This window comes from Phyllobates terribilis, unplaced genomic scaffold (assembly GCF_046119375.1).
Source record: "Phyllobates terribilis strain yellow unplaced genomic scaffold, ASM4611937v1 Scaffold_3__8_contigs__length_932513732, whole genome shotgun sequence".
In the NCBI taxonomy this organism is placed as follows: domain Eukaryota; kingdom Metazoa; phylum Chordata; class Amphibia; order Anura; family Dendrobatidae; genus Phyllobates; species Phyllobates terribilis.
The window spans coordinates 190,036,891-190,061,394 of NW_027362763.1; the positions used below are offsets into that span (position 1 = coordinate 190,036,891).

The following is a 24,504-nucleotide window of genomic DNA, read 5'->3' on the forward strand; positions in this document are numbered from 1 at the left end:
GCAGCCCCCTCACTGGCAAAGCTCAAAATATCAGTTGTTATCACAAGATCTCATGCCTTTAACTAAACCAGCGCCGCCAAGCTAAGCAGCAGCACTCTTGTAGTTAACAGCACAAGATTTCACGATAATGCACAGAATATCGTGCTTTGGCAATTAGGGGTGCTGTGGAGGGTAATGGGAACCCTCTCTGCACGCTGGGACCCCACAACTTGCACGTTTAGATCTGACTTTTGCTAGAAAGTTGGGACTTTGAGGGTAGCATTAGGAGCACTTCTGGCCACTTTTTCAATTCAAAGTTACTTAGTAAAATCAACTTTCTGTGGCTGCCCGCCATTATCTTAAAGTAGTTGTCCCCTTTCAGAATATTCTCTACTATAAGCTACAGTAGTTATAAAAAAAAAAACTGAATATGACTTACTCCTCCTCCAACCCCACTCACTTGGTCCAGAATTAAAGCTCTGCCGTTGCGATGGTCCCTGTTTGCAGCGCAGACATCACGTAGACAGTGCAGCAGACAAACAACAGAGACTAGGGCATCGGTGGAGAGCCGGCACCGGCCCCATGGAGGTTAAGTAATACTTAGTTTATTTTTTATAACAATCACAGCTCATAGCAGAAAGTATTTTTGGGTGAGGACAACCCCTTGAAAAAAAGGGCAGCCATAGATAGGCTGTATGTACTCTTTAAATGTAATTTGTTCCAAAACTTTTGACTTACTAACCAGAGTGGCTGACACTGTGCTATATTTTTGGCACACATTAGACACTTTACGCACATGGCGTTAATAAATCTTGCTCATTTTAGTAGTCCTTTTAGCTGTGCCTATTTTTTGGCACTTTTCAAAACTTCAAAGTGAGGATCCAAAATATATAATAAATGTAGTGCATTAGGGGCCTCTATTTGTACTAAAATACTGGCACATTGTCATTCTTAACTTGCTTCAAAATCTTTACATCTGAAACTCTCCAATGTTAAAACTCAAGATGATGTGACTCGTAATAGATGAAGAAAACTTTCATTTTACCTTCTAGAATCTGATGCGCCAGACTGGATGCCTCTTCAGTCGGCTTTTCTATCGCTTTTTTCTGGACATATTCTGCAATTTCAGTAATTAAATCCACTGCCCCAGAGCACTGCAAGTAGTTTCCAGTAAGATACAGTTCACTGTATGACAAAACAACATAGAGTCAACATGGGAAAGATCCAACAGAATAATTTATAACTCCTGAGCCCCAATGCAAAATTCCCAACAGGGCTCCGAACTTCCATGGGTCTGTAATAATAGTAGTGTTTTCATATGGGCAAACCGACACAGACAGAAGAGGGCCCCTGGGTAAGAATAATATATGGGCCCTTTCAAGTTCAATGATTCATTATAATAGTCAATGCCACCTGCTTCGAAGGTGGTAGTTTCCCCCTTACCCCAAATTACCTGATGGCTGATTGTGCCAAAAGGTCTCCCAGTACTGCTCCGCTAGGAGGACCTAGGTTGCAGTAACAGAGGCTCAGAGACACCAGCTTCATGTTTCCTTCAAGACCTCGGACAAGACTCTGAATTCCTTCATCTCGAAATCTAAAGAAATAATAATATAATAGTAATAATATGTTGTTATGCAGAAATATGTTCATGGATCCTGTATGGACAGTGGGACATCATCATCTTACTCATTGTGATCCAGTGTTATGGATGTTAACTGGCTGAACTGAACCGCTTTTCCCAACCTCTCCATTGACCAAACGTCAATCCCACAATCTATAACTTCCAGTTTTATAAATGGATATGACGTTCTCCCTCTTAGTTCCAGTAGTATAGCCTGCATAAAGAAGAGAAAGCATATGTAACAGGTGGTTAAAAGATCAAAACTAGCCATCGTTCAGAAGAAAATATAAAAGAATCCCATTGACAATTCTACCCGTGTCTGGCATTTCCATGAAGTCATGACAATGGAAAATACAAAATATTAGTATATCGGAAATGTTTGATTTTCCCCAAATACATTTAACCTACAAACGCACAAGACTGGCAACGTCCTGGTTACTGAGAGGAACTCCCCATAAGCACAAGTCTGTGGCAAGCATATATCGCTCATCCCGTATAGTCATCAGTAGTGGTCTTAATAAAACTGGTGAGGAACCATCGGAGGAGGTCTCAGGACAGGACAAGATGATCTGCAGGTAAAATAGACCACAATATTCTATGTATAAGATTGGTGCAACTAAAAAAGCGCCATTACCAATGTCAAATATCAGTCATTCACAATTCAGAATTAATGTAGTCAATTTAATAACAAATATCTAAAAAGCAGACATTTGAAACTGTTTGACTGTACAGTCCAACAGGTGTTAGCAAACAGAATTTTACTATGTTAGCGAAAAAAGTTTTATTGTATCATTAAATACTATTATATCGCCATTTTAGGGTTTTTATGAAGAAATGTTCATTATTAATCCAAATGCATGATCGTTTGATTGATTTTCAGATGAAAATTTCATTAATGTAGATGGTTCTACAGAGACAAGGCTAATAGGCATGACTGGATGTTGACGATTACATCTGAAAATTATAAAATCAGATGTCCTATTCTTTTATTCTTCATAGTCAAAGTCTTAGTGTTCCAGGCTTACCTTGAGATATTTGGATCCATCTTGGATACATTTTTTGAGGGCACGAGTGATGGTGGGGCTGACAAGCGATTGATATTGCCCACAATGATGTTCGTATCTCTTCAGGAATTTCTTCAGAGCTGATGAATCTACTGCTTTAACTGCAGCTCCTTTCCCCCTCTTCTTGGTTTTCGACGTCATTGTGACAGCACCATGCCCTATAACTGACCAAAAGTGGAAATTTTATTGCATGGGTGTAGATTTTTTGATGGTTGGCATCTGGAAGAGCCGGAGCATAGTTACACCTCTTTTACATGTCACAACCATTGTCCTCTCTGTGTCCTACCTCCCGAGATTTCAGGGCAGAAGGCCCCTTCTAGATTCTCTGATGTCCGTGAGTTTTCAGACAGATTCAGCAGGGCCACGGAATTTGCAAACTCTTAAGAGAGTCTGGAAGATGTTCCTTTTTCTGGGGGGATGTTCCAAAAGAGTTAGCAAGTACAATTAGCAGATAAAACATGAACTACATTTCTGGGTTTGGGAGATGTGTCAACAGGCTTAGGTTTCACTTAAAGAGTAATTAGATTATAGTTGTATACACTTGTGACATAGAACCTATAATGTACAAAATGTCTATTAACTGCTTTTTACTTTATTTACGGAATTAGCCAATCACATCTAAATTCATGATAAATAGTACTAGATGGTGGCCCGATTCTAACGCATCAGGTATTCTAGAATAGGTATACGGCCGATCGGGCGCAATCAGCAGAGCGGTATTTATATTTGGCGCCAAAATCGCTGATTGGTCGAGGCCGGCAACCGCGACCAATTAGCAAAGCGGTGTTAAAATTTGGCACCTATATCGCAGATTGGTCACGGCCGGCGGTCGCGACAAATCAGCAGAGCGGGGTTTAAATTTGGCGCCAATAATGCTGATTGGTCGCGGCCAGCGAACGCGACCAATCAGCAGAGCGGGGTTTAAATTTGGCGGCAATAATGCTGATTGGTTGCGGCCGGCGGTCGTGACCAATCAGCAGAGCGTTATTTAAATTTGGCGCCAATAATGGTGATTGGTCACGGCTGCGACTAATCAGCAGAGCGGTGTTTAAATTTGTCGCCAATAATGCTGGTTATTCATGACCGGTAACCGCGACCAATGAGCAGAGCGGTGTTTAAATATGGCGCCAATATCGCTGATTGGTTGCGGTAGGCCACCGCGACCAATCAGCAAAGCGGTGTTTAAATTTGGCGCCAATATCGCTGATTGGTCGCGGCCGGTGACCGCGAGCAATCAGCAGAGCGTTGTTTAAATTTGTCACCAAAATTGCTGATTGGTCGCGGCCGGCCACCGCGACCAATCAGCAGAGCGGTGTTTAAATTTGGCACCAAAATCGCTGATCGGTCGCGGCCGGCGGTCGCGACCAATCAGCAGAGCGAGGTTTAAATTTGGCGCCAATACTGCTCATTGGTCGCGGCCGGCGACCGCAACAAATCAGCAGAGCGTTGTTTAAATTTGGCGCCAATCTCGCTGATTGGTCGCGGACAGCAGACGCGACCAATCAGCAGAGCGTTGTTTAAATTTGGCGCCAATCTCGCTGATTGGTCGCTGACGCCAGACGCGACCAATCAGCAGAGCGTTGTTTAAATTTGGCGCCAATATCGATGATTGGCCGCGGCTGGCAGCCAGGACCAATCAGCAGAGCGTTGTTTAAATTTGGCGCCAATCTCGCTGATTGGTCGCGTCTGGCGACCGCGACCAGTCAGCAGAGCGGTGTTTAAATTTGGCGCCAATTTCGCTGATTGGTAGCGGTCGCCGGCGGCCGCGACCAATGAGCAGAGCGGCGTTTAAATTTGCCGGCCATCTCGCTGATTGGTCGCGGCCGGCCACCGCGACCAATGAGCAGAGCGGCGTTTAAATTTGCAGCCTATATCGCTGATTGGTCGCGGCCGGCGACCGCGACCAATCAGCAGAGCGGCGTTTAAATTTTCCGCCGATATCGCTGATTGGTCGCGGTGGCCGGCCGCGATTAGTCAGCAGAGTGGCGTTTAAATTTGCCGGACATCTCGCTGATTGGTCGCGGCCGGCCACCGCGACCAATGAGCAGAGCGGCGTTTAAATTTGCTGCCCATCTCGCTGATTGGTCGCGGTTGGCCACCGCGACCAATCAGCAGAGCGGCGTTTAAATTTGCAGCCTATATCGCTGATTGGTCACGGCCGGCGACCGCGACCAATCAGCAGAGCGGCGTTTAAATTTGCCGCCCATCTCGCTGATTAGTCGCGATGGCCGGCCGCGATTAATCAGCAGAGCGGCGTTTAAATTTGCCGCCCATCTCGCTGATTGGTCACGGCCGTCCACCGCGACCAATCAGCACTGCAGCGTTTAAATTTGCCGCCCATCTCGCTGATTGGTCGCGGTCGGCCACCGCGACCAATCAGCAGAGCGGCGTTTAAATTTGCCGCCCATCTCGCTGATTGGTCACGGCCGTCCACCGCGACCAATCAGCACTGCAGCGTTTAAATTTGCCGCCCATCTCGCTGATTGGTCGCGGTCGGCCACCGCGACCAATCAGCAGAGCGGCGTTTAAATTTGCCGCCCATCTCGCTGATTGGTCACGGCCGGCCACCGCGACCAATCAGCACTGCGGCATTTAAATTTGCCGCCCATCTCACTGATTGGTCACGGCCGGCCACCGCGACCAATCAGCAGAGCGGCGTTTAAATTTGCCGCCCATCTCGCTGATTGGGCGCGGCCGGCCACCGCGACCAATCAGCAGAGCGGCGTTTAAATTTGCCGCCCATCTCGCTGATTGGGCGCGGCCGGCCACCGCGACCAATGAGCAGAGCGGCGTTTAAATTTGCAGCCTATATCGCTGATTGGTCGCGGTCGCCGGCCGCGATTAGTCAGCAGAGTGGCGTTTAAATTTGCCGGACATCTCGCTGATTGGTCGCGGCCGGCCACCGCGACCAATGAGCAGAGCGGCGTTTAAATTTGCCCACCAATCAGCGTCGTATTAGTGTGGGCCGGGGAGCGGCGCTGCTTGTGCGGCTCCGTATTAGCGAGGACCGGGGAGCGGCGCTTCCAGTGCGGCTCCTTCTGCTGCGAGAAGCCGGGAGATGAGCGGCTACTCGCAGCAGAAGCATCCCGACCGGCGGCGCCGCTCCCCGGTCCTCCGTTCACACTTGCTGTCGGGAGATCAGCGGGCCAAGCCGCTGATCTTCCGACGTTAGCCGCATGGAGGTCAAGCGGCGCCAGTCGGGGTAGTTGTGCTGCTAGCGCCGCTCATCTCCCCGCTGCATCGCCGCTGACCTCCGTCCGGCAGATGAGCCGCTAACGGCCGCCATCTTTTTCAGAAATCCCGCGGCGCTGATTGGCCGCTGCTGGACCAATGAGCGACGCGGGATTTCCTGGACAGACAGACAGACAGAAAGACAGACAGACGGGATAAGATGATTATATATATATAGATTTGTACTCAGCTGCCATCATTTACAGTTATTCTGATTAAAGTTTAGCTATTGTAGTAGGATTTTCCTGACATTTCCTAGTTGCCTTTTACAGCAAAAACCATGGTACATAAACAGCTTACAATACAGCAAAGGGATATCTTTGTTGAACGTTATCAGTCAGTAGAAGAGTACATTTTTTTTTCATGGAAAACTGTGAAGGCAGACATCAAGAAGTGGCTTAATGTTGGCACAACAATGACATTACCTAAAACTGGACATCCCTCAAAAATTGCTGATTTCTTCCTTCCTCTGCTCCTATATACACATGGTACTTTTTTCAACTAACAACCCCTACCCCCACTGTTATTTATGACTTTGTTTATTCTGCCCTGACTATCCAGCATCTGGCTCAGTCTTAATCAGCTGATCAAGATGAGTAGAGACCACTCCCCTCTGGTTCACACCTGAATGCATTCTGTTGAACATATATTGAGAGCTAGGAGTCTGCTATAGACTTTAGTCTGTGTCCATCACCTTAAGTGTCCCATTGCTTAAGTTTGAGAAATATGAATTATACCTGAATTGAACTTGAAGAGAACTGAAGGTAACTGGATATTTGGACACTGTAAACAATGTTTGTGGGGGGGGGGGGGGTTCACTCTCACCCCCTTAATCCTTCACTTTTTACAATCACCCCTAATCCCTACACCTAATAATGAACTCTTCATCTCTCCCTCCATCCTCCCCATTCATATCACCTCCTCAGAACTATTCCTAAACACTCAACCCTGTGTCTCCAAGCACAGACAGCACCTCATGCTCTCTCCTGCTACCACCTACTAACACTTTCTCTGCTCCTCCTCACTGCTGGCGATATCTCCCCAAATCCTGGCCCTCGTCACCACATCCCCACAGTCACTACCATCTCCTATCCACGATCTATCACAAACTCTCACAACCCTCCTAACCTCATCCACATTTGCCCAGCCCGCGCTTCCCCAGTCCCACTAACGCTCGCTCCGTCTGCAACAAACTTTCCTACATCCATGATATTTTCATCACTAACAAACTTTCCTTCCTCGGCTCACCCCCTCTGACACAGCCTCTCCAGCTGCACTTTCATATGGTGGATTCCACTTTTCCCAACCCCCCCGCCCCATTGCCATGTATGGTGGAAGAGTAGGTTTTCTCCTGCCAGATAACTGCTCCTTCACTCAAATCCCACTGCCACCCTCTGTTACTCTCCCCTCCTTTGAAGTGCACAATATGCGCATCTACTCCCCCTCCAACCTCCTTTACCTGCCTCTGTTTCCTGTCTAACCTCTCCAACTCACCCCTCCCTCTATCTGACCACAACCTACTTACATTCTCTACCCTCTCCTCTCCAGGGCAGTAATCCCCACTCCACAAACTTGCATACCCTCGCTGAAATCTTAAACACCTTGACCTACACTCACTCTCTAAATCCCTCCTCCCTCTTACAGTCATCAGTTCCTTATATGACGCAGATGTTGCTGCCGCTTTATATAACACCACAACAGCTGCAGCTCTCAATTCGGTCACCCCCCTCACACATACCAAAGCTCGCACAATCAACAGGCAACCCTGGCACACCAGCCTAACCAAAGAACTGGGCTGGGCCTCCAGGGTTGCTGAGCGTAGATGGAAAAGGTCCCACTCCAATGAGCACTTCATCGCATTCAAACAGTCCCTCACTACCTTCAAGTCCACACTCACTGCAGCAAAACAAACATACTTCTCATCCCTCATATCCTCCCTGTCTCACAAACAGCTATTCAACACCTTCAATTCTCTCCTCCGCCCCCCAGCGCCTCCTCCCTCACCTCTCAGCCGAAGACATTGCCTCATTTTTCAAGCAGAAGATTGACACTATCAGACAAGGCTTTTACCTAAAGTCCCCCCAGCCCTTCCTCACACCTACTCAATCCTCCTCCTCCAAAACCAGCTTCTCCACCATTACGGAAGACCAACTTTCCTCTTTACTCTCTCCAAATCACACCTCACCACCTGTGAACTTGACTCGATCCTGTCCCACCTCATCCCCAACCTTACCACTATCTTCATCCCAACCCTAACTCACCTTTTCAACCTGTCACTAACAACTGGTGTCTTCCCCTCATGCTTCAAACACAATCACACCCATCCTCAAAAAGCCCTCCCTTGACTCATCCTCTCTGACAAGCTACCGCCCCATATCACTTCTTCCCTATGCCTCTAAACTACTGGAACAACATGTCCACTTTGAACTGTCCTCCCACCTCTCCTCCTGCTCTCTCTTTGACTGCCTCCGATCTGGCTTCCGACTGCACCATTCTACTGGAACTGCCCTGACTAAAGTCACCAACGACCTACTAACCGCTAAATCCAAGCAACACTACTCTGTCCTCCTCCTTGACCTGTCATCTACCTTCGACACAGTGGACCATTTCCTCTTACTACAGACTCTCTCATCTCTCGGCATCACAGACTTGGCCCTATCTTGGATCTCTTCATACCTAACAGACAGGACATTCAGTGTCTCCCAAACACACCACCTCCTCATCTCGCCCCCTATCTGTTGGTGTCCCCCGAAGATCAGTTTTAGGACCCCTGCTCTTCTCCATCTACACCTTTGGCCTGGGACTGCTCATAGAGTCTCACAGCTTTCAGTATCACCTCTATGCTGAAGACACACAGATCTACCTCTCCAGACCCGATATCTCCTCCCTACTAGCCAAAATCCCACAATGTCTGTCTGCTATTTCATCCTTCTTCTCTGCTAGATTTCTAAAACTTAACATGAATAAAACAGAATTCATCATCTTTCCACCATCTCACTCATCCCCCCCACCTTACCTATCTATCAACATCAATGGCTGTTCACTCTCCCCAGTCCCGCAAGTTCGCGGCCTTGGGGTAACTCTGGACTCTGATCTCTCCTTCAAACCACATATCTAAGCCCTTTCCACTTCCTGCCAACTCCAACTCAAAAATATCTCCCGGTTCCTCACATTTCTCAACCACGAATCTGCAAAAACACTAGTGCACGCCCTCATCATCTCCTGTCTCGACTACTGCAACCGCCTGCTCTGTGGCCTTCCCTCTAACACTCTCGCACCCCTCCAATCTATCCTAAACTCTGCTGCCCGACTAATCCACCTGTCCCCCCCACTATTCCCCGGCCTCTCCTCTCTGTCAATCCCTTCACTGGCTCCCCATTGCCCAGAGACTTCAGTTCAAAACCCTAAAGATGGCATATAGAGCCATCCACAATCTGTCTCCTCCATATATCTGTGACCTAGTCTCCCGATACATACCTGCACGCAACCTCCGATCCTCACAAGATCTCCTTCTCTATTACCCTCATATCTCCTCTTCCCACAATCGCATACAAGATTTCTCCCGTGCATCCCCCCATTCTGGAACTCACTACCCCAACACATCAGACTCTCGCCTACTGTGGAAACCTTCAAAAGGAACCTGAAGACCCACCTCTTCTGGCAAGCCTGCAGTAACCCTCGCTCCGCCATACCGCTGCACGACCAGCTCTACCCTCACCCACTGTATCCTCACCCATCCCTTGTAGATTGTTTGTGCGCCCTCGCGGGCAGGGTCTTCTCTCCTCCTGTACCAGTCGCCGTCACATTTTGTTCAAGATTATTGTAACGGTCTTTGTATGTATACCCCTTTTTCACATGTAAAGCACCATGGAATAAATGGCGCTATAACAATAAGCAATAATAATAGTATAATTCTATGTACAGCTAAAAGTTGACAGGGAAACACATCACAAGCAGGAGGCAGAGGAGACAGGCTGAAACTGCATCACATAAGATGCACTGGAGATTTTGCAGTGTAGTGAGATAGCAGCTGTACGTCACTGAATTATCACTGTTTCTATTATATAGGAGAAAGAACATTGTGATGAGATTCCACACCTTTTGCAAAGCGATTTTATTTTATAGGCAATGTAATCTGCCCTAGCCCTCATTCACACGTTCGTGTTGCATGTATGTGTTCTCTCCCCTCTTTTCACGGATACAACATGTACCCACTATAATCTATGGTCCTAGTAACACGTCTGTGTTTTTTCACAGATCATGTGTCTGTGCAAAACTCTATGGGTCCATGAAAAACATGTACAGTACACGGATGGCATCTGTCCATCCATGTGCTGTCTCTGTTTAACATTGCAAAGTATAGGAGAAGCTTTGTCATTTATTTATTTATCCATCCGTGAAAATCACTGATGATACTGATGGTAAAAAACTGACATATGGACCAAACAGTGGTGACACCAGTACCATTTTTTTATGTAAGCTTTTAAACACGTACATGTGAATGAAGCTTTAATGGAACCATATTAGAGGTGACAAATTAATCAAGATGGCAGAATATCCTGAATTGTTACAGAAGAACGTCTACATGGGATTGGGAATGACAAACTGATTGCTAAATGTCCAACCTCTCTGACCCCTAGCGATCCTGAGAATGGGAATATGCGTAGCCCTGTCTTCAATGTAATGAAGGTCTGCATGCTCAACTTCAACTCCATTCATGGTCTGTGGGACTGCTGGAAATATCCTAGCACTGTTCTCAACTTTCCCCTTCAGTCCCATAGACAATGAATACAGTGGAGGTCAAGCTTATGTACCTCTGTTTCTTTTGAGGCAAATATTCTGCCAAACCCTTAGATCACTTGGAGGTCCTTAGTGATTATTAAGTAAACCCCATCCAATTAATAGGGAATAACTTTCAGTTCTAGAAACGGCCCTTTACAGGGAATCCGTCAGCAAGATTTCACTCCCCTAACTATTTATATGCACATGCAGCTCTTTCAAAGACAAATCCAGCTATTCCTTTACATGGACAGTCCATTACTCCATTACTGAGAAGTCAGGGTTTGAGTTTATGAACCCAAAGTCCATCTCACTGGATGTGCTGCCTCACTCTCCATATTCATTGATTGTAAGTGACTGGATGATGCCCATGTACCCCCTGTTTCAAATTGGCAGTGCTGCTGATTTCTTTTAGTTACATGCATATATGGTCTGTGGGCCAAATCTGTACCACAGGGTGATTATATTTTGCCCGTTACTGCCTAAGGACTATGTGGGGCTATTATTCTGTATGGAGGAGTATGCGGGGCCATTATTCTGTATGGAGGGCTATGTGGGGTCATTATTCTGTAAAGAGGACTATGTAGGGCCATTATTCTGTATGGAGGGCTATGTGGGGTCATTATTCTGTATGGATGACTATGTGAGGCCATTATTCTGTATGGAGGACTACGTGGGGCCATTATTCTGTATGGAGGACTATGTGGGGCTATTATTCTGTATGGAGGACTATGTGGGGCCCATTATTCTGTATGGAGGACTATGTGGGGTCATTATTCTGTATGGATGACTATGTGAGGCCATTATTCTGTATGGAGGACTATGTGGGGCCATTATTCTGTATGGAGGACTATGTGGGGCCATTATACTGTATGGAGGACTATGTGGGGCTATTATTCTGTATGGAGGACTATGTGGGGCCATTATACTGTATGGAGGACTATGTGGGGCCATTATACTGTATGGAGGACTATGTGGAGCCCATTATACTGTATGGAGGACTATGTGGGGCCATTATACTGTATGGAGGACTATGTGGAGCCCATTATACTGTATGGAGGACTATGTGGGGCCATTATACTGTATGGAGGACTATGTGGGCCCATTATTCTGTATGGAGGACTATGTGGGGTCTTTATACTGTATGGAGGACTACGTGAAGCCCATTATACTGTATGGAGGACTATGTGGGGCCGATTATTCTGTATGGGGGACTATGTGGGGCCCATTATTCTGTATGGAGGACTATGTGGGGCCCCTTATACTGTATGGAGGACTATGTGGGGCTCATTATTCTGTATGGAGGACTATGTGGGGTCATTATTCTGTATGGAGGACTATGTGGGGCCCATTATATTGTATGGAGGACTATGTGGGGCTATTATTCTGTATGGAGGACTATGTGGGGCCCATTATTCTGTATGGAGGACTATGTGGGGCCCCTTATACTGTATGGAGGACTATGTGGGGCTCATTATTCTGTATGGAGGACTATGTGGGGTCATTATTCTGTATGGAGGACTATGTGGGGCCCATTATACTGTATGGAGGACTATGTGGGGTTATTATTCTGTATGGAGGACTATGTGGGGCCCATTATTCTGTATGGAGGACTATGTGGGGCCTCTTATACTGTATGGAGGACTATGTGGGGCCCATTATTCTGTATGAAGGACTATGTGGGGCCCCTTATACTGTATGGAGGACTATGTGGGGCCCATTATTCTGTATGGAGGACTATGTGGGCCCATTATTCTGTATGGAGGACTATGTGGGGCCATTATACTGTATGGAGGACTACGTGAAGCTCATTATACTGTATGGAGGACTATGTGGGGCCCATTATTCTGTATGGGGGACTATGTGGGGCTCATTATACTGTATGGAGGACTATGTGGGGCCATTATACTGTATGGAAGACTATGTGGGGCCCATTATTCTGTATGGGGGACTATGTGGGGCTCATTATACTGTATGGAGGACTACGTGAAGCCCATTATACTGTATGGAGGACTATGTGGGGCCCATTATTCTCTATGGAGGACTATGTGGGGCCCATTATACTGTATGGAGGACTATGTGGGGCCATTATACTGTATGGAGGACTATGTGGGGCCCATTATTCTGTATGGAGGACTATGTGGGGCCATTATACTGTATGGAGGACTATGTGGGGCCCATCATTATGTATGGACGACTACATGAAGCCCATTATACTGTATGGAGGACTATATGGGGCCCATTATTATGTATGGAGGACTATGTGGGGCCCATTATACTGTATGGAGGACTATATGGGGCCCATTATACTGTATGGAGGACTATGTGGGGCCCATTATACTGTATGGAGGACTATATGGGGCCCATTATACTATATGGAGGACTATGTGGGACCATTATTATGTATGGAGCACTACATGAAGCCCATTATACTGTATGGAGGACTATGTGGAGCCCATTATACTGTATGGAGGACTATGTGGGGCCCATTATTCTGTATGGAGGACTATGTGGGGCCCATTATACTGTATGGAGGACTATGTGGGGCCCATTATTCTGAATTGAGGACTATATGAAGCCCATTATTCTGTATGGAGGACTATGTGGGGCCCATTATTCTGTATTTTAAATGAATTGGGAGTGGAGGGGGGAGCAAATGATGAATTGTGAGTGGGGGGCAGCAAATTATGAATTGGGAGCGAGAGGGAAAGCAAATGATGAATTGGGAGTGGGGGGGCAAATGATGAATTGGGAGTTGGGGGGAGAGCAAATGGTGAATTGAGAGTGGGGGGGGGCAAATGATGAATTGGGAGTGAGCAAATGATGAATTGGGAGTTGGGGGGAGAGCAAATGGTGAATTGAGAGTGGGGGGGGCAAATGATGAATTGGGAGTGAGCAAATGATGAATTGGGAGTGGGGAGGTGCCACAAATGATGAATTGGGAGTGAGAGAGAGAGCAAATCCTGAATTGGGAATGGGGGGGTTCCGCAAATGATGAATTGGGAGTGGGGGGGTGCCGCAATTGATAAATTGGGAGCGGGGGGAGCAAATAATGAATTGGGAGTGGAGGGTGCCACAAATGATGAATTGGAAGTGTGGGGGTGCCGCAACAAATGATGAATTGGGGGTGGTGGAGAGTAAGTGATAAATAGAGGATGGGGATGGGAGAGAGAGAGAGGACGTGACAATGAATTGGGGAGGAGGGGGACATGTAAATATAATGAATCGGGGGAGACGGAGGTACAGAGTGGGGGGCGCGTTGAGGATGACGGAGTGTGACTGTTAATGAATTGGGGGAAAGAGTACATGTGCTAATTATTTTATATATTTATTGGGTGGGAAAAGTGGCTACAAGTGGGGGCACAGTGGTGGATTACAATTTATATTTGGAATGGTGGATTGCATAATAACTAATTATGTATTAATGGTGGGTGCACGTCTTTATTCAGCTGCGTAGTGTAGAAGTTGGAGGATGTGCTCTAAAAGCGGTGCTCTACATATCTGTGTGTTATTTTATGCACAGACGAGTCCTGGCTGGAAGAAGTGATGGTGGTCTCCACTGGATTAAGGAGAAAAGCGAAGATGAAAGACTTCAACTAGAGACGTCACCGGTGAGTCAGTGTGTTACCTGTACACTAACACTATACACTGTATACTATGTACAGAGCTCCTGTGTATTATATCACTGTTGATCACTGTATTACATGTACACTGACACTATATACAGAGCTCCTGTGTATAATGTCACCGGGGCACCCTGTACTACTTGTACACTATACACTATATACAGAGCTCCACTGTATATGTCACTGGTGACCCCTGTATTACCTGTACGCTATACACTATATACAGAGCTCCTGTGTATAATGTCACTGGTGATCCCTATATAACCTGTACACTGACGCTATATACAGAGCTCCTGTGTATAATGTCACTGGTAATCACTGTATTACCTGTACACTTGCACTATACACTGTATACTGTGTACAGAGTTCCTGTGTATAATGGCACTTATGGTAATATTAGTATTGTGTTTTTTTATTAATGATCAGTATTATAGTATTCGGACACTATGTGGTGGTAATATGTCGTGTGACTATATTTGTTCCTTGTATGTTGTATTATTAGGTTACTATGTGGTCTAGTCATAGTGTGGTGCTATTTGTTCCTTGTATGTGGTATTATTCGGTCACTATGTGGTGTTAATATATGGTTTGTTCTAGTCATGGTGCCATTTATAGCCTTGAGAGTAGATCCTAATGAAGCAAAAGCACATATTATTGTCATCCTTGGCATATGCAAATGACACCAGCCAGACTAGTCTAGTAGCTTCACCTAGAATAGTCTAGTGCTTACCAAGTCTTTTCAGAAGTGTGTGACTTTCTTCCTCGCTGGCCAAACGCAATGAAGTTGGGTGTACTCTCCAATGACATGGAAAGAGAAGAGGATGTCAATCTTACCCAGAGGGGTTCGATGAAAGGATCTGGCGTTGGACTGTTCTGGGTGAAGCAACTGTTTGGACTAGTCTAAGGTAATTTGCATATGCCATAGACTGGAATAAAAGTCACTTTGGTGTAAGAACTATTTTCAAAGCAACCAAGGGAAGGATTAGCTTTTCATGACTGGCACATCTGATCTTCATAATAAGGTATAATTTTTATTGGGGAATAAGAATTTGATATTTAAACTATTATTGGGTCAGTTTGAGAGGCTAGCCCCTTTAATAACATATTTTGCTGCACTATTTAGGCAAAAAAAAATAGTAGGAATGCTGCTTTAGGCTAGGGCCACATGCAACTCTGGGCGTGATACTTGTCGCACAGCCCAAGCTCGCTAGGTATCTTTGCTGCAACGAAGCGCAAAACACGTGAATGTGAAAGTCAAACCGTGTTGGAATTTTTTGCGACTTGCTTGTTGTCGTCGCAGTACCCTCGTGGTTGACCCTAATCACTTGTATTGCACTGTCATGTAGCAGAGACATCTAGCAAGCTTTGGCTGTGTGACAGGTATTAGGGCCAAAGTCACTGTGTGTGTAACACGAGCCTAAAAAAGACATTTGTAGCAAAACTCAATAGTCAAAAATGCAGTACAGTACTAAATCTTAGCCACAGATCATAAGCATCCAGACAGGCTGTATTATCAGAAAAGCTGAGCACCATTCTCTATGAAATCCTGAGCAATGATCTGACGGAATGCACTGATCTATTCATTTATACTGAGGGGGATAATAAGTAACAAATCTAATATCAATAGTAAAGTTACATGCTCAGTCATAGATAGCGAGGCTGGAAGGATTTAGTAAGATTGTATCAAGACATAAAGTACCTGGTCCAGGAAGCCAGGGCAAAGTTTGGCATTTAGCTGCAGTTTCTATGGTACCGACAAACCGCCCTTCTCTGCTCAGGACAGAGTCTTGTGTGTTCCTAGGACAGCAGCCACTCCCAGACCGGCAGTGAGAGTACAGAAAAGCCCGACATGTACGAGTGTGACAATGCAGCTCACAAGATGTAATACAGTCTTTTCAGAGGAAATTCTGAAAATATAGTTAGAGTTTCACATTTATGAAAAATGACTTTATTTTGGCCAGCGTTTAACCAGTTCAAGACAAAGCTACTTCCCCCGCTCCTGTCCAGGCACATTTTTTGATTGTTTTTTTTGTTGTTTTTGTTGTTTTAAAGAGCTGTAAAAAATTTCTTGTTCAGATATTTGCATAAATAACGTTAGCTTTTTTTTATTTCATGATGAATGGAGCTTCATTTTTAAAATCATTGTCATACTCTCTTTTTTTTGCAGAGATCGGTGGGAAAATAAAGGGAATACGTGTCTGTTTTTGCATACTATAAAACCCATATATTTTTTTTTTAATAAAAATCACAACAACACAGGTATGGATAAATAATGGCCGTAAAGTTTATTTTGGGTAACTTTAATAAATAATTAGAATATTAATAACCAAATAATCAATTAAATAATTTTCCATATAAATACATCCAATCCACCCAGCATTCACTGGGCGATTTTCCCACAAATCAACTATCACGACAAATTTAAAAAACTAAAAAAGGGGGAGGGAGGGCGGGAGCTTCTTTTCTTCTGACGGCTGGAATGCCGCACAGCTGGCGAACAGCTGTCTTTTATATCCTACATTCCTTCCCGCATTTTTCTTGACAGCCAATCAAAATCAAGGAAATTTGACCGCCAAAAAATCCAGTTCAAACAAGATTAATCTGCTCGTGGCTACCACAGCTGACCTGTATAAAACAGTTAACCCTTTCATGACCAAAAGAAAACAGAGTAATTGTACCACAAAAATTGAATATAAGGGTCTGTATTATCATGAGACCCCCCTCATAATGGCCTACTGAGGGGGGGGGGGCTTCATTCTTTTAATTTGTTTTCCATGTCCACAAAGGATCACTAAGTTGTTTTTTATTTATTTCTTTATTTTTTACCAACTTTTAATTTATTTCACAAATTGTCACCACCCTCCCTCCTCATAAGGTCATAAAAGGCCTTTTGGGGGAAGTTCAACATATATTTTTTTTACCTGATTTACCCTGTAGCTTGGGCTGATATATTAACCCTAGTTACAGTGGAAATGTACAGTGCCTTGCAAAAGTATTCCCCCCCACACACACACACACACACCCCCGGCATTTTTTGTATTTTGCTACCTCACAACCTGGAAATTCATGTAAAGAGCATGCCTACAATGGTGAACATTTGGTTTTCTTCTTATTGTGAAGCAAACATCAAATAGGGTAAAATAACTGAAAACTTCAGTGTGCATAACTATTCCCCCCAGAGTCAGTATTTTGTAGAGCCTCCTTTTGCACTAATTACAGCTCCAAGTCGCTTTGGATAAGTCTCTATGAGCTTTCCACATCTTGCCACTGGGACTTTTGCCCATTCCTCAAGGCAAAACTGCTCCAGCTCCTTCAAGTTAGATGGTTTCCTCTGGTGAACAGAAATCTTCAAGTCTGACCACAGATTCTTAATTGGATCTGGGCTTTGACTAGGCCACTCCAAAACATTTACACGTTTCCCCTTAAACCACTCAAGTGTTGCTTTATCAGTATGCTTTGGGTCATTGTCTTGTTGGAAGGTGAACCTCCATCCCAGTCTCAAATCACTAATAGAAGAAACTAGGAGCAAATAGGGTCTTATCCGAGTAAATGAATGAATTAATAATTAAGGTTATGCTTACCTGATGAGGTTCTGAGTTGTGACCATACAACCAAGTAAACGTGTAGACAGTGAGCTGCTGCAGATCCACCGTTCTTCTGACCAGTGATATAGGAAAAAGGAACAAGATTGTATTTTTTCTGCGCTGCTGCTGAAATAATGGAAATCAGGATCATGAGATGATAGTTCTGCATGATACATAGTTATGTCTTGAAGAAGAATTTTGGAATAATTTCGAAACGCGTTGACAATGAACCATTAGTAAAACTCGCATAACTATCATCTCACGATCCTGATTTCCATTATTTGAGCAGCAGCGCAGAAAAACCACATCCTTGTTTCTTTTTCCCAGTCTCAATTCACTGACAGACTGAAACAGGTTTTGCTCAAGAATATTCCTGTATTTCGCACCATCCATTTTCCCCTCGACTCGGATCATTTTCCCTGTCTCTGCTGCACCAGAACGTTTATCATCTCAGAGGTCCAGAAGTAGTTTAACCAAACTTTTCTATGTTTTTTTTTTTTTTTTTTCTAAATATGGAAGTACCTGTATGACTATCTAGGTGCTCTGATTCCAACAAAAAATTACTTTTTTACACGTAAAATCAGGATGGGAGTGTAATGGGGGTGTCTATGTATTTGGAAGAAAAAACTCAAGTGCATTGACATACCTTCAGTACATACGGCTTCAACATTGGATTAATTTTTATTGGGCTATACAGCTATATCAATGTAAGGTGCCTCAGTGAGGTAGTCGTGGGCAAGTTGTAGCCCCTGCTCGCTTTGGCACTTTACAGTAAATTTGTGTCCTCCCACTGATGTGTGGCTGTGTATGTGACATTCTTCACTTACTTCACACCATCCGGTCGCGGCTGTCTCCAGACATTTCTCTTCTGGGACCAGGGCAGTAATAATTTCAGAGAACACAAAGTTATTAACTGGGGTTTTACTTGGGGGAAAGGAGTAATTACAATATTTACAGTCTGATAGATTGGATAAGGCCCAACAGGTTCTTGTCTCCCATACAGGTGCTAAAATCATCTTCAGCCCTGGTGCCCTCTTTAGGTGAAGCATCTCTCTGTTTCTATTCCTTAGTCTAAGAGACGGTTCCTCACCAGCGACAGTGTGCCCAGATCCTTTATCTCCCTCAAGGCTTATCCTGGAGTCCTATTTTCCTCTGCTACTTGCAGACTAGAAGTGCCCTGGGTCCTCAATACCTCCGTTGAGTTTCTCCGGTCGGCTAATAGGACTCCCGAGTGAGGAGATACATCCCTGACAGGGCTTCAACTGACTCAAAAATAACGGCTGCAGCTATTTTTAGCACACCCAGAGGCTCCACCCACTAAGCCATCTGATTAGCAACTGCCTTGCCTCACACTGACAACTGTGCCCAGCAGTGGCATCTTGTGGCTGATAAAAAGTACTGCAGCCCCACAAGGAATTATATCTAACCTCTAGACATGCCCAGTGTCTATCCCTGTCACTACGTTTCTGATGCGCCCCCTGGGCGTGGGGTAATCGGTGTCGGGCCAGTCGGTGCGGGGGATGTCACAGTGGCAGTGACCCAGTCTGTGACCCAGGGCGGTCAATAAAAGGGGAATTATAGTTTTATAGTTAATGTTCGTGATGCCACCTGTGGTATGCGGCTATATGGAGCCGCCGCTGCGGTGCAGATCCTCTGGAGCTGTTGGTGATGCAGCAGAGTTGGTTCAGCTCTTCACAGGTAGAGCTAAGCTCCAGGGCGGTGCAGTGATGATTATAGATGAGGTAGCTGTTGTTGTGCAGTGTAGTGCAGGGGATGGCGCAGATAAGAATGTGAGGACACAGTGGGGTGCAGTCTTGAAGCTTTACTCACGGCTTTCAGACTCCAGGTCACCAGTACCGGTATGTGACCTCCCACGTCATCCTGTGTTCACCAAGGAAGGGGTTCAGCAATCCCTCAGGTAATTCAAGAGCACTTAACGGGACCCCCTTCTATGTGCCTTCCTCGGTCGTCTTCCTGCGCTGGCTCTCATCCTCCTGCCCTGCACCTCGCAACCAGTGTCCCAAGCCGGTAATCTCGGATCTTGGCGGGCAACCTGCAGTTCCCTGAATCCTGTGTGGCTACCTTTTTGGCGAGTTAGCTGCGACTGTGAGCAAATACACCCTGAAAGTGCAGAAGCCTCCGGTTTCCTAGCTGAGCCTTGTAGTTCTCCACTAGTTTAGGGGCTGGTCCCCTCTGCGGCCTGATCCCTCTGCGTTCCTGCAGGTTCGGGCGCACAGATGGCATCCACACTTCCTGTGCCCCTAGGATCCCTTCTGTTCCTCTTGGAGCCTTCCTCTGCTCCCTTCCTCTTCTCTCAGTCAAACCTGGGCCTCTCAACTAGGCCTGTTTCTCTGAGCAGAGCTCCTGCAGAGCTCCTGCTCCCACTCCTTCTCCTCTCACTGTCCTCCTCTGACTGAACACACTCCCTCAAGATGGCTCCCCTTTTTATACACCTACTGAAGTGCTCCCCTAAACTACTTCCTCCACCCACACCCACTACATGGTTCCACCCTCCAGCTAGGGACCAGGGACTGTACTCTCTTTTAGGAGCAATCTCGCCCTTGCCTCTGAAGTGGAGTGTAATGGACGCAAGTGTGTGGGTCCCGGGCAGTACTTCATCCTTACCTGAGAGTGGGATACCACACCTCTGGGTGAGATGCAGTACCTCTGTGGTGACTGAACCCGCAGGGGTGCCACATACCCCCCTGGTAAAACACAGCACGTCTGCGGGCTGGAACAAAGTAAAAACAAAGTATTTCAAAGACATGCAATTTTTAGAATGCATTCACATATAAGAATTTCACACAACTTTTCTTCCCTTTATGGGAGGCACATTTTCTTGAACGTTTCAGGTTTCTATTAGCATATAAAACATTATAAGAGCACTTTTAGTAACATTCTTCTTCATACTCATAAAACATTTTTCCATACAAAACACTTTTTCAGCAAACTACAGTGAAATCTATAGCCGGGTGTCCATTTCACTGAACAAGGTGCAATCTGATGAACATGAGGGACCCGTCCGAAAACCCTCAACGTAGGCCCTGGGCGTGGCTGCAGGGCATAGGTGATCCAGTGGTTGGACCACGTCTTTGGCCACGCCAAACAGGTTTTTGTTCGGTGGTCTTTTTATATAAAACCAACAAGAAGCACTTGAAGAAGTGCAAACTATTTACATGGAAAGTTTTTAGCTGCTCACCGTCCACAGGCTAAGTGTCCTTGTACCTTTACCGGGTAGACTATATAAGTAAGTAAACATTTTCAAACACGCAGCATTCCTGCTATACCCCTACGGTAACGATATACAGTTCAGTTTGTAAAATCGGGAGTTCAATAGTGGTGCACCCTCCTGGGAGACACCTGTCCTACATAGGCTGGCCCAGCCGGGTCGTCAGCCTTGGACTGCAGAAGCATGTCCTCCTCCTCCACTTCCCTGCGTACATGGAGGGCATACCATACACACGGTCCATGGTGACGGGTGTATGTGACGTTGTCTCCAGGGTACTTAGCTGCAGCCGGAGCTGAAGCTGCTTGTGGATGGCCAGGGTCAGCGACACCAGAAGTCAGGGGCATGTCCTCCACTCTCGCCTTCAGCACATTAAGTGCGTACCACCCCCTCTCTCCTGAGTATTGTGGTAACCAGGCCGCTCCTGGGATGTATGGCATAGACAGTGGCATTATAAGGGCTGCGGCAGCACCCGCTGTTGGAGCTTCTCCTAAGTTGGGCATCTTTTTTCCCCCCTAGTTCACCCTTGCCCGGGTAGGACTCACCGCTCTGGATGCTTATGTCGTCGCTCCTTGCACAGCCGGTCACCGAGACTGCTCTGCTGGTCACTGTACAGCCGCACTCTTGCTGCAGAGCTTCTCACACTTGTGTTGTATTCACAGAGCTGCAGCAGCTGGGATCACACAGCACAGGGCTGCAGCAGCTAGAAGGATGAGATCACACAGCCCTCTGCAGGGGGAGGCGACAATCTCCCCCCTCAGTCTGATGCAAAGGGGAAGGCTGGCACCTTTCAGCCTGAGTGACAGACCACTCTGGTACAGTCTATGGAAGTGGGAGGGGCCTATTTTGGCGCCGTTTCTGAGGCTCCACCCACAATGGGACACCCCACATATCATTAACTCCGCATGTGCTACAGTAATGGCTGCAGTTGATACAGTTCTACACAGTCTTTGTGGCACACAGGACCCGTTTATACCGGGCTTTGAATCCTGTTCGTGACGCCAAGTATGATGCGCCCCCTGGGCCGTGGGGTAATCGGTGCCGGGCTGGTCGGTGCGGGGGATATCACAGTGGCAGTGACCCAGTCCGTGACCCAGGGCTGTCAATAAAAAGGGAATTATAGTTTTATAGTTAATGTTCGTGACGCCACCTGTGGTATGCGGCTATATGGAGCCGCCGCTGCGGTGCAGATCCTCTGGAGCTGTTGGTGATACAGCAGAGTTGGTTTAGCTCTCCAAAGGCAGAGCTAAGCTCCAGGGCGGTGCAGTGATGATTATAGATGAGGTAGCTGTTGTTGTGCAGTGTAGTGCAGGGGATGGCGCAGATAAGAATGCGAGGACACAGTGGGGTGCAGTCTTGAAGCTTTACTCACGGCTTTCAGACTCCAGGTCACCAGTACCGGTATGTGATATCCCACATCGTCCTGTGTTCACCAAGGAAGGGGTTCAGCAATCCCTCAGGTAATTCAAGAGCACTTAACGGGACCCCCTTCTATGTGCCTTCCTCGGTCGTCTTCCTGTGCTGGCTCTCATCCTCCTGCCCTGCGCCTCACAACCAGTGTCCCAAGCCGGTAATCTCAGATCTTGGCGGGCAACCTGCAGTTCCCTGAATCCTGTGTGGCTACCTTTTTGGCGAGTTAGCTGCGGCTGTGAGCAACTACACCCTGAAAGTGCAGAATCCTCCGGTTTCCTAGCTGAGCCTTGTAGTTCTCCACTAGTTTAGGGGCCGGTCCCCTCTGTGGCCTGATCCCTCTGCGTTCCTGCAGGTTCGGGCGCACAGATGGCATCCGCACTTCCCGTGCCCCTAGGATCCCTTCTGTTCCTCTTGGAGCCTTCCTCTGCTCCCTTCCTCTTCTCTCAGTCAAACCTGGGCCTCTCAACTAGGCCTGTTTCTCTTTGCAGAGCTCCTGCAGAGCTCCTGCTCCCACTCCTTCTCCTCTCACTGTCCTCCTCTGACTGAACACACTCCCTCAAGATAGCTCCCCTTTTTATACACCTACTGAAGTGCTCCCCTAAACTACTTCCTCCACCCACACCCACTACATGGTTCCACCCTGCAGCTAGGGACCAGGGACTGTGCTCTCTTTTAGGAACAATCTCGCCCTTGCCTCTGAAGTGGAGTGTAATGGATGCAAGTGTGTGGGTCCCGGGCAGTACTCCATCCTTACCTGAGAGTGGGATACCACACCTCTGGGTGAGATGCAGTACCTCTTTGGCGACTGAACCCGCAGGGGCGCCACATTTCCCCCTTACTTCACTGACTGCGCCACTGAAATTAACCCCTTAACTTGACCTAATAGAAGTTCAGAGAGTGCCTAACTATGGGGATATGTAACTCTAACTACTTCAGTCCCAGGGGAAGGTTACACCCTTCCTAACTATTACATCACTATGGGTAGCGGCATGGACCAAGAGATCCTACATGTTTCAGAAGCTATGGTTTCCTTCATGTGTAGGATATCTTGGTCCATGCTAGTACCTGTAGTTACACAGTGACGTCATGCAGCACCGCACCTGGCTACTCCAGTGTGGAACGCAAGTTTTATATACCAATTAATTTGACTGAGCGCTACTGGCCGGGGAATTCTTCATACAGGACTTTCAATACTTGTCGGAGGATTACGTACTCCAGCTGCCACCATCTATACGGATGCTGACTGCTACCAGTGAACCTGCTACAAACCACTACATAGATGGCTTATAAGGTCATCAGGTTGATTGTTCAAACTCCATCAACCCTTGCTTTCTAATTATTGTGATTCTTAAGATAATTTTACCTATCACATAATTGCGAATAGTGTATACAAACAATATATTCAATTGATCATTTTAGTTTTTATAAAATCACAGTTTTATCTGCTGCAGATCTAGCAGTTCTCTGGATGCTGAGCCCTGTATAGCTCCGCCCACACCCCTGATTGGCAGCTTTCTGTGTCCACTGTGCATAGGGAGAAAGCTACCAATCGGTTGGAGTGAGGTTATACAGAGCTCATGAATATGGAGGACCACATGGTAGCTGATTTACCAGTCCTCTAATGATAATCTCTTGCTGATAAAACCATGATTTTATCAAAACTACAGCAAGCAGCCCAGTAAGTGATACAGTGCTGGAATCAGGGTCTCTGTGTCTACATTATACTCTCAGATTAGGTGGCAAAAACCTAGTGATAGATTCTCTTTACGTAAAGTTTATTAATAAGATTGGAACAGGGAGAAGGGAGTGACTGCAAGATACGACTACAACAGTTTGTTGTCTGTTACCATGGAGACACATAGTTCTGTATTCGGAGCTGTAGAAATAATAGTACAAGAATTTTTAACTACGACCATTTGGAAAGCTGTTTTATTCTCCCAATAAATACTTTCAGTATGAATTTCTCACAGTTTTTAAAATC

General features: G+C 46.2%; 1 protein-coding gene across 2 annotated transcripts in view; it reads right to left on the reverse strand.

Moving 5' to 3' along the window:
• Positions 1 to 16,170, reverse strand: part of LOC141259009 (uncharacterized) — a 36,119-nt gene extending 19,949 nt beyond the window's left edge. Inside the window, exons 1-7 of one of the 2 annotated variants that reach the window (XM_073674385.1) lie at positions 16,000 to 16,169; positions 2,951 to 3,073; positions 2,626 to 2,828; positions 2,017 to 2,169; positions 1,666 to 1,814; positions 1,433 to 1,573; positions 1,025 to 1,164 (exon numbers count right to left, since the gene is read on the reverse strand). In XM_073674385.1, the coding sequence (XP_073530486.1) occupies positions 1,025 to 1,164; positions 1,433 to 1,573; positions 1,666 to 1,814; positions 2,017 to 2,169; positions 2,626 to 2,805 (763 nt within the window). In that variant the 5' untranslated portion in view covers positions 2,806 to 2,828; positions 2,951 to 3,073; positions 16,000 to 16,169. Of the gene's footprint in view, positions 1 to 1,024; positions 1,165 to 1,432; positions 1,574 to 1,665; positions 1,815 to 2,016; positions 2,170 to 2,625; positions 2,829 to 2,950; positions 3,074 to 15,999 lie in introns of both variants that reach the window. The other variant, XM_073674386.1, reaches the window with a different exon arrangement.
• Positions 16,171 to 24,504: the final 8,334 nt, after the last annotated feature.